Source organism: Entelurus aequoreus, linkage group LG05 (genome assembly GCF_033978785.1).
Source record: "Entelurus aequoreus isolate RoL-2023_Sb linkage group LG05, RoL_Eaeq_v1.1, whole genome shotgun sequence".
Taxonomy (NCBI): Eukaryota; Metazoa; Chordata; class Actinopteri; order Syngnathiformes; family Syngnathidae; genus Entelurus; species Entelurus aequoreus.
Window position 1 is genome coordinate 87,798,673 of NC_084735.1, and position 10,000 is coordinate 87,808,672.

At 46.3% G+C, this 10,000-nt stretch overlaps 1 protein-coding gene across 3 annotated transcripts in view; it reads right to left on the bottom strand.

Moving 5' to 3' along the window:
- The window catches only part of LOC133651236 (low-density lipoprotein receptor-related protein 12-like), a 10,330-nt gene extending 1,011 nt beyond the window's left edge, over window positions 1–9,319 (bottom strand). The window contains exons 1-12 of one of the 3 annotated variants that reach the window (XM_062049282.1): window positions 9,020–9,319; window positions 8,623–8,706; window positions 4,985–5,041; window positions 4,792–4,927; window positions 4,524–4,726; window positions 4,210–4,457; window positions 3,992–4,141; window positions 3,367–3,588; window positions 3,034–3,300; window positions 1,513–1,715; window positions 1,320–1,452; window positions 1–1,252 (exon numbers count right to left, since the gene is read on the bottom strand). The exon at window positions 1–1,252 is cut by the window's left edge and continues 1,011 nt beyond it. In XM_062049282.1, coding sequence (XP_061905266.1) covers window positions 368–1,252; window positions 1,320–1,452; window positions 1,513–1,715; window positions 3,034–3,300; window positions 3,367–3,588; window positions 3,992–4,141; window positions 4,210–4,457; window positions 4,524–4,726; window positions 4,792–4,927; window positions 4,985–5,041; window positions 8,623–8,662 — 2,544 coding nt within the window. In that variant the 5' untranslated portion in view covers window positions 8,663–8,706; window positions 9,020–9,319 and the 3' untranslated portion in view covers window positions 1–367. Of the gene's footprint in view, window positions 1,253–1,319; window positions 1,453–1,512; window positions 1,716–3,033; window positions 3,301–3,366; window positions 3,589–3,991; window positions 4,142–4,209; window positions 4,458–4,523; window positions 4,727–4,791; window positions 4,928–4,984; window positions 5,042–8,622; window positions 8,707–8,993 lie in introns of all 3 variants that reach the window. The other 2 variants (XM_062049283.1, XM_062049284.1) reach the window with 2 other exon arrangements.
- Window positions 9,320–10,000: the final 681 nt, after the last annotated feature.

A 10,000-nucleotide genomic window follows, 5' to 3' on the forward strand; every position in this document is an offset into this window, starting at 1 on the left:
TGATGTTGGTACCTGGGGAGCCAAGTACTACTAGGTTACATGTAGTCTGATGTTGTTACCTGGGGAGCCAAGTACTACTAGGTTACATGTAGTCTGATGTTGGTACCTGGGGAGCCAAGTACTACTAGGTTACATGTAGTCTGATGTTGGTACCTGGGGAGCCAAGTACTACTAGGTTACATGTAGTCTGATGTTGGTACCTGGGGAGCCAAGTGAACTCATCTTCCATTATTGTCCAATTCAAGTTAGCGGAAGTCAGCTTAGCATGTGCAAAACATGTTTCTGCTGCATCACACTTTGAAAAGCCCTGGTCCAGGTAGAACACAAGCTAACATGCTAATCAGCTATTAACACGGTAGTTAGCCTGCTAGCACAGCTGCAGCAGCTCATCGTCGCTGCTTTCCGTCTTGCCGCCAAACTCCAGGCACGCGTCCGGGATGCGAGCGGTGTGAACCTTTCCGCAGTGTTCGCAAGGACCATCCCGCCCCGCTTGCGTGCCGTTGGCACGGTGTTGGCGCGGAGCTCGGGCTGTGTCGGGGGAGAGCGCGGGCTCTAAAAGGGGTTGTCGGACTCCGCCGAGCAAAGAGGACGAGTCCAAATCTGGGATCAGAAGCTCCACGTCTTCCTCATCCTCCTCGCTGCCTCGCCGCTCCGTGGACTCTGTCCTGGTTCTTCCCGTGTCCAGTTGGCGCAGCGGACTATGATTGGTCCAGGCGGGGTTCTGGCTGCTTCCCAGCAGGTTCCTGGCCAGCTGGCGCAGGCTCTGGGCCAGACGCTGTAGGCCAGATGTGGATGGAGCTCGGACCTCGGAGGAGTCGCTGTGGCATATCGCGTCCGGATTGGCGGTTACCATGGTGACCGGGCCGGCGGGGGATGGCGTCGCTCTAGAAGTGTCCGGCAGGTTGATGGGGGTGGTGGAGAGCATCATAGCTACTGAACTGGAGGGTGGGGTCTTGTGGGGAAGGGGGGCAACAGGTCCAGCCACCGCACCGATCACGCGTTCCCTCCCCCTATCGCTCTCCGTGTCCGTATCGTCAGAGTCCGGGGACAGCAGGTCTGATCCGGAGCTCCCAGTACCGGCACTGTCCTCCAGGTCCGCAGAGACCAGAGCCAAAGACGCCGACTGTCGAGACCGAGAGAAGTTGAAGATACTGCGCCACAGGTTGCTATGGCGACAGGCAGAAGGGAGGCGCAGCGTGGTGAAGCCGAGCTGAGAGCGAACTGCCAGGCGGAGGTTTTCCAAAACGGACGCCTGAGAGCCAGACCACACGGAGAAGATCAATGGTCATTCCTGCTGGAACATTCCTACACACTCCTACCTGGTTCCCCGAGCACACGGGGAAGTCCTCCACAGGCGGGATCAAACCCTGAGCTATGAGCTGGCCGTATGAGGGCGGGGCTTCTCTCCGCAGCAGCTCCGCCTCCACCCTGGACAGCTGGGTCTCGAAGGACCTGCGGCGAGCGATTGGCGGTCAGACAGCTGCACAAGACAACGGGGGTGTGGTCGCTCACCTGCGCTCGAACATGCGCAGCGAGTAGAGTTTGCAGGTGCAGCCCAGCGCGATGACCAGCAGGAGGCCGCAGACCAGGCTGCCGATGACGGCGGCCGTGATGACTCGGGTGGGAACCACCACGGGACAACTTTCCTCGTCGCTGCCGTCGCCGCAGTCGTCCTGAGCGTCACAGACCCAGGACTCGAACACGCAGCGGTTATTCTGCACACAAGTCAAAGTGTCGGGCCGAGCAGGTTTCAGACCATCTGCCCAATGATTGGTCAAAAGGCTGTCACGTGACTTCACAGCGCCATGTTTGCTACCAACACTGTACTCCCTCGAAGTGGAAACATGCCGCGTTGTGCTCTGCTTGGGGGCCAATTTAGGACCCACGTCCTCCAAAGACCTAAGACAAGATTTGAGACTATTGGACTAGAAGGGCCAACTTAGGACCCGTTTAGCTGTGTCCTCTGAAGACCTAAGACAAGATTTAAGACCATTGGACCAGAAAGGCCAACTTAGAACCCGTTTACTCGCGTCCTCTGAAGACCTAAGACAAGATTTAAGACCATTGGAACAGAAGGGTCAACTTAGGACCCGTTTAGCTGTGTCGTCGGAAGACCTAAGACAAGATTTAAGACCGTTGGACCAGAAGGGCCAACTTAGGACCCGTTTAGCTGTGTCCTCTGAAGACCTAAGACAAGATTTGAGACTGTTGGACCAGAAAGGCCAACTTAGAACCCGTTTACTCGCGTCCTCTGAAGACCTTAGACAAGATTTAAGACCATTGTAACAGAAGGGCCAACTTAGGACCCGTTTAGCTGTGTCCTCTGAAGACCTAAGACAAGATTTAAGACCATTGGACCAGAAAGGCCAACTTAGAACCCGTTTACTCGCGTCCTCTGAAGACCTAAGACAAGATTTAAGACCATTGGAACAGAAGGGTCAACTTAGGACCCGTTTAGCTGTGTCGTCGGAAGACCTAAGACAAGATTTAAGACCGTTGGACCAGAAGGGCCAACTTAGGACCCGTTTAGCTGTGTCCTCTGAAGACCTAAGACAAGATTTGAGACTGTTGGACCAGAAAGGCCAACTTAGAACCCGTTTACTCGCGTCCTCTGAAGACCTTAGACAAGATTTAAGACCATTGTAACAGAAGGGTCAACTTAGGACCCGTTTACCTGTGTCGTCGGAAGACCTAAGACAAGATTTAAGACCGTTGGACCAGAAGGGCCAACTTAGGACCCGTTTAGCTGTGTCCTCTGAAGACCTAAGACAAGATTTAAGACCATTGCACCAGAAGAGCCAACTTCGGACCTCAAATTTATACTTTTGACAAAATAGAAGCATGTTTTATTGTTGAGCTGGACTATGTTTAGAACTAGATTCAGACTCGTTCTTTAGGAAAACTAACGACCGCAATTGTATGCTTGCGAGCACAGCTGCCCATGTCCTTGGTAGCAAAGATGGCGCCTGTCGTACTCTTGATACACCACTCTGTCTGCTGCCAGGCTCCCTCTGGCGCTGCCTTGCTTCCTACCTTGCAGTGGAAGTTTCCGGGCTGGCAGAAGAAGCAGTTCTTCTCATCAGAACCGTTGGGGCAGCGGTTCTGGTAGTTGCAGCGGTCCGATCGAGGATAACAGGCTCCGTTCCTGGAACAGGGGAACTCCTCCTCCTGACACGTGGAACAGTTGAGCTCGTCGCGGCCGTTGGGGCAGTGCCAGTAGCCGTCACAGCGCTGCTGCTCCGTGTAGCAGCCCCAGTTGCCCCCGCAGGGGAGCTCCCAGGGCAGGCAGAAGCCGTCCACCTGAAAGCCAAACGGACCAGTCGAACCCTGAGGTCCACATCACACCCGAGATCGTGATCCACCGACCTGGTAGGTGACGTTGAAGCCTCTGGCGGCGTTGATCTTGTCGGCGTAAAAGTGGATTCGCAGCTGGCCGGATGACGACACCACCACCAGGGGCGCTCTGGAGTCGAAAGCTGTCAGCACCCGGAGAAGGCGGCGAGGGTTCTCCTCCAGGCCGTCGTAGACCTTCACGTAGTCGCCGTAGCCGGTGCCGTCCAGTTTGAAGTCGGTGAAGCGCAGGATGACCTACGGGAGCAGCAGTTTGACACGTGCGCTACAGGAATCAAGTATGGAGCCAAAACATTTGCTAGCCAAGAACTTGTTTTCGCTTTGGCAACAAATAAGAAACCCCCAAAAATATTCAATGTTTTCAATGCCAACCTTCATATATTCACACCTTTTTAGAAATGACTAAATACTAGGGCTGTCAAAGTTAACCATATAGTAACGCATTAACTATAAATTCCTTTTGACCCTCGGACCGTTCCGTAGTGTGAGGAAGTCTGACTTAGTTTTAGACTCCCCTCCCCCCAGCCCATTGTACCTTTTGAGTGCAATGACAACAAAGTACTATCCTGTCCTATCAGCCGGTTGTCTGGCTACCAAATGTTGCTGGCAGTGTTTTGGCTCCACAACCAAGTGGATTTACCTTCCTGTGGTCTCCGGTGTCAATCAGCCAGGTGCAGTTACTCCCTGGAGGGTAGAAGTCGGGATAGTTGGGAGAACTGAAGGAGCCGTAGAAGTTCCTCAACCAATCGCCGCAGGTGGGGACGTCGCAGTCGATCTCGTCTCCCAGATCCTGAGAGAAGGCCAGAGGTTAAAGCCACCAAGTGGAGGGAGAAGCCAAAGTGGGAGGAGCCAGTTGACCTGACAGTCTATGCTGCCGTCACAGCGCAGACTGTGCGGCAGGCAAGTGTAGATGCGGGTGTAGCGGGACAAGCAGGGGAACTGGTTCAGGCTGCAGGGCTGGAAGGAGAAGGGCGAGTCCACGCACAGATCCTCGTCGGAATTGTCACCGCACTCGTCCATGGAGTTACAGCGCCACCAGTCGGGGATGCACTTGCCATTGGAGCAGTGAAAGTGATCCACGTCACAGCTGGAAACATCTGCCTTACCTACAGCCACACGTCACAGCTCAGTCTCAGGACAGTCTTCACATAAGGAACACGTCCTGATCTCACCCGTGACGTAGGACAGTCGGAAACCTTTTCCTGTCAGAGCCTCGTCAGAGCGGAAGTGAATCCAGACGTGGTCTTGAGACGAGATGTAAGGCGGCGGCAGGGACGAGCCGCACACTCGCAGTCCGTCCAGGTTCTTGTAGCTGCTGATGGACATCCAGTCCGACGAGCAGCGGTGGGAACTCTGCAGCTCAAAGTCCTGGAAACTACACGCAAGGAGGTTTTCACAGGAGCCGTCGCCACGTGTGAGCCGTCCCTTGGCCGACTGTACCTGAGGGTGATGGTGTCCCCGGGTCGGCCTCGGATGTTCCAGCTGCAGTTCAGGCGAGGCGGGTACTGGAAGGGCCAACCGGGGCTGGTGATGACGCCGCTGGACGCCCTCAAGAGCTCAGACGAGTCGCCGCACGCTGAATGGGAGGCAGAGTGAGCTCGGAGCCACAAAAAGTGTCAAGGTGTGACCTCACCGCTGGAAATCCCAGACACAAAAATGTTTTGGTTTCTCTGAGAGGCAGCGACGCATCCTGCAGACACAAGAAACACACGTGAGGACCAGACGCCATCTTCAAGGAGATTCAAGTTCTGGATTTAGCGCTTTCGTGTTTGCTGTTAGCATTAGCATCAGTGCTAACCAACGTTGGAATGATGGATCAGTGCCAGCTCTGTCACGTTCAAGCACTCTATTGGTTTTGGACACCACAATATTCCTTTTCCCTCAAACATCTTCAACATCTGCAAACTAAACATCTTCAACATCTGCAACCTAAACATCAACATCTTCAACATCTGCAACCTAAACATCTTCAACATCTGCAACCTAAACATCAACATCTTCAACATCTGTAATCCAAACATCAACATCTGCAACCTAAACATCTTCAACATCTGCAACCTAAACATCAACATCTTCAACATCTGTAATCCAAACATCTTCAACATCTGCAACCTAAACATCAACATCTTCAACATCTGTAATCCAAACATCAACATCTGCAACCTAAACATCTTCAACATCTGCAACCTAAACATATTCAACATCTGCAACCTAAACATCTTCAACATCTGCAACCTAAACATCTTCAACATCTGTAATCCAAACATCAACATCTGCAACCTAAACATCTTCAACATCTGCAACCTAAACATCTTCAACATCTGCAACCTAAACATCTTCAACATCTGTAATCCAAACATCAACATCTGCAACCTAAACATCTTCAACATCTGCAACCTAAACATCTTCAACATCTGCAACCTAAACATCTTCAACATCCGTAATCCAAACATCAACATCTGCAACCTAAACATCTTCAACATCTGCAACCTAAACATCTTCAACATCTGCAACCTAAACATCTTCAACATCTGCAACCTAAACATCTTCAACATCTGTAATCCAAACATCAACATCTGCAACCTAAACATCTTCAACATCTGCAACCTAAACATCTTCAACATCTGCAACCTAAACATCTTCAACATCTGCAACCTAAACATCTTCAACATCTGCAACCTAAACATCTTCAACATCTGCAACCTAAAAATCTTCAACATCTGCAACCTAAACATCAACATCTTCAACATCTGTAATCCAAACATCAACATCTGAAACCCAAACACCAGGCATCTTCAACATCTGCAATCTAAAACCGCAACATGTGCAATCCAAAACATCAACATCTGCAATCCAAATAAAAATCTGCAATCCAAAACTTCAACATCTGCAATCCAAATAAAAATCTGCAATCCAAAACTTCAACATCTGCAATCCATAACATCTTCAACATCTGCAACCTAAATATCAAACATCTGTAATCCAAACATCAACATATTTAACATCTGTATAACAAACAACGTCTGAAAGCCCAAATCAACATCATCAACATCTGCAATCTAAAACATCAACATCTTGGAACATCTGCAATCCAAATACAAATCTGCAATCCAAAACATCAACATCTGCAATCCATAACAACATATTCAACATCTGCAATCCATAACATCAACATCTGCAATCCATAACAACATATTCAATATCTGCAATCCAAAACATCAACATCTGCAATCCATAACATCAACATCCGCAATCCATAACAACATATTAAACATCTGCAATCCATAACATCAACATCTGCAATCCATAACAACATATTCAACATCTGCAATCCATAACATCAACATCTGCAATCCATAACATATTCAACATCTGCAATCCAAAACATCAACATCTGCAATCCATAACAACATATTCAACATCTGCAATCCATAACATCAACATCTGCAATCCATAACAACATATTCAACATCTGCAATCCAAAGCAACATCTGCAATCCAAAACATCAACATCTGCAATCCATAACAACATATTCAACATCTGCAATCCATAACATCAACATCTGCAATCCATAACAACATATTCAACATCTGCAATCCATAACATCAACATCTGCAATCCATAACATCAACATCTGCAATCCATAACAACATATTCAACATCTGCAATCCATAACATCAACATCTGCAATCCATAACATCAACATCTGCAATCCATAACAACATATTCAACATCTGCAATCCAAAACAACATCTGCAATCCAAAACATCAACATCTGCAATCCATAACAACATATTCAACATCTGCAATCCATAACATCAACATCTGCAATCCATAACATCAACATCTGCAATCCATAACAACATATTCAACATCTGCAATCCAAAGCAACATCTGCAATCCAAAACATCAACATCTGCAATCCATAACAACATATTCAATATCTGCAATCCATAACATCAACATCTGCAATCCATAACATCAACATCTGCAATCCATAACATCAACATCTGCAATCCATAACAACATATTCAATATATGCAATCCATAACATCAACATCTGCAATCCATAACAACATATTCAATATCTGCAATCCATAACATCAACATCTGCAATCCATAACATCAACATCTGCAATCCATAACAACATATTCAACATCTGCAATCCATAACATCAACATCTGCAATCCATAACAACATATTCAACATCTGCAATCCATAACATCAACATCTGCAATCCATAACATCAACATCTGCAATCCATAACAACATATTCAACATCTGCAATCCATAACATCAACATCTGCAATCCATAACATCAACATCTGCAATCCATAACAACATATTCAACATCTGCAATCCAAAACAACATCTGCAATCCAAAACATCAACATCTGCAATCCATAACAACATATTCAACATCTGCAATCCATAACATCAACATCTGCAATCCATAACATCAACATCTGCAATCCATAACAACATATTCAACATCTGCAATCCAAAGCAACATCTGCAATCCAAAACATCAACATCTGCAATCCATAACAACATATTCAATATCTGCAATCCATAACATCAACATCTGCAATCCATAACATCAACATCTGCAATCCATAACAACATATTCAATATATGCAATCCATAACATCAACATCTGCAATCCATAACATCAACATCTGCAATCCATAACAACATATTCAACATCTGCAATCCAAAGCAACATCTGCAATCCAAAACATCAACATCTGCAATCCATAACAACATATTCAACATCTGCAATCCAAAGCAACATCTGCAATCCATAACATCAACATCTGCAATCCATAACATCAACATCTGCAATCCAAAGCAACATCTGCAGTCCATAACATCAACATCTGCAATCCATAACAACATATCCAACATCTGCAATCCAAAGCAACATCTGCAATCCATAACATCAACATCTGCAATCCATAACAACATATTCAACATCTGCAATCCAAAGCAACATCTGCACTCCAAGTAAACATCTTCAACATCTGCAATCAACCTCACAAGGCTGACATGACAACGTTTGGCTTCATTAGTCGGAACATAAACGATTAATCGCTGAAGGTGTCAGCCATGAACGATTAATCGCTGAAGGTGTCAGCCATGAACGATTAATCGCTGAAGGTGTCAGCCATGAACGATTAATGGCTGAAGGTGTCAGCCATGAACGATTAATCGCTGAAGGTGTCAGCCATGAAGGATTAATGGCTGAGGGTGTCAGCCATGAACTCACCTGAGAAGATGAGCAGGTAGACACCTGAACAGACGGCCATGGTGAAGATGCTGCGTCCAAGGTCACAAACTAGCTAGCAGTTGGCTGCAATGCACAATGGTTAGCAGTTAGCTTAGCACAAAGCAGTGTTAGCAGTTAGCTTAGCACAAAGCAGTGCTAGCAGTTAGCTTAGCACAAAGCAGTGTTAGCTTAGCACAAAGCAGTGTTAGCTTAGCACAAAGCAGTGTTAGCAGTTAGCTTAGCACAAAGTGAAGCTAAAGCTAGTAGGAAACAAAGAGGCTACAGTTAGCCAGAAGGCTCCATGGCAACAACAACAACAACAACAACAACAACAATAATAATAATAATAATAAGAAGAGGTTACGGCCTACAAGTGTATAAAGTCATGTTAGCCGACCTGACTCAAGCCAACTTGCACAAGCTAAGAAGCGGCGAGTCAGGCGGACGTTGGCTGATGAAGAGGCCGACTAGCAGCTGCATGCTAGCGGGGAGAAGCGAGCAGCTGGTCCGCAATCTTCCGTCCACAAAGAAGCTACCAAGTTAGTCCACAAATACCCTCACAGAAGCGGCTACGCAACACGAATAGCGTCGCTGTCAAGTCGCATTTTGTTGGCTGCGATTTTCTTCTAATTCTATTCGATTCTTTTCTATTGTATTCTTCTGCCTGGGCATCACACACAGGCCCCGCCTCCTTCGCGTGACGTCACACAAACCTCAATCGCTTGCTTTTGCCAGTTGTTAATATTCTTTCAATCATTTCTCGTTTATAATTTGATATTAACGTGTAAAGAAATAGTTGGTGACTATAACGGTTTAAATTGTAGCTGAAGTTTTTGTTTATATATATATCGCAAAACAGCAGTTTGACGATGTCACTTCCGGTGAGGTCACTTCCTGTTGAGTTACTTCCTGTGTTGCCTGCAAACAATTCGGACATGTTGCCCGTTTGTGAAGAATCGTGTTGCATCGTAAACTGTCCGTCACTTTCATGTTCAAATGTGTACATAGTAAGTTTCATGTTCAAATGTGTACATAGTTTCATGTTCAAATGTGTACATAGTAAGTTTCATGTTCAAATGTGTACATAGTAAGTTTCATGTTCAAATGTGTACATAGTAAGTTTCATGTTCAAATGTGTACATAGTTTCATGTTCAAATGTGTACATAGTTTCATGTTAAAAGGTGTAAATAGTTTTATGTTCAAATGTGTACATAGTTTCATGTTAAAAGGTGTAAATAGTTTTATGTTCAAATGTGTACATAGTTTCATGTTAAAGGCCTATTGAAATGAATTTTTTTTATTTAAACGGGGATAGCAGATCTATTCTATGTGTCATACTTGATCATTTCGCGATATTGCCATATTTTTGCTGAAAGG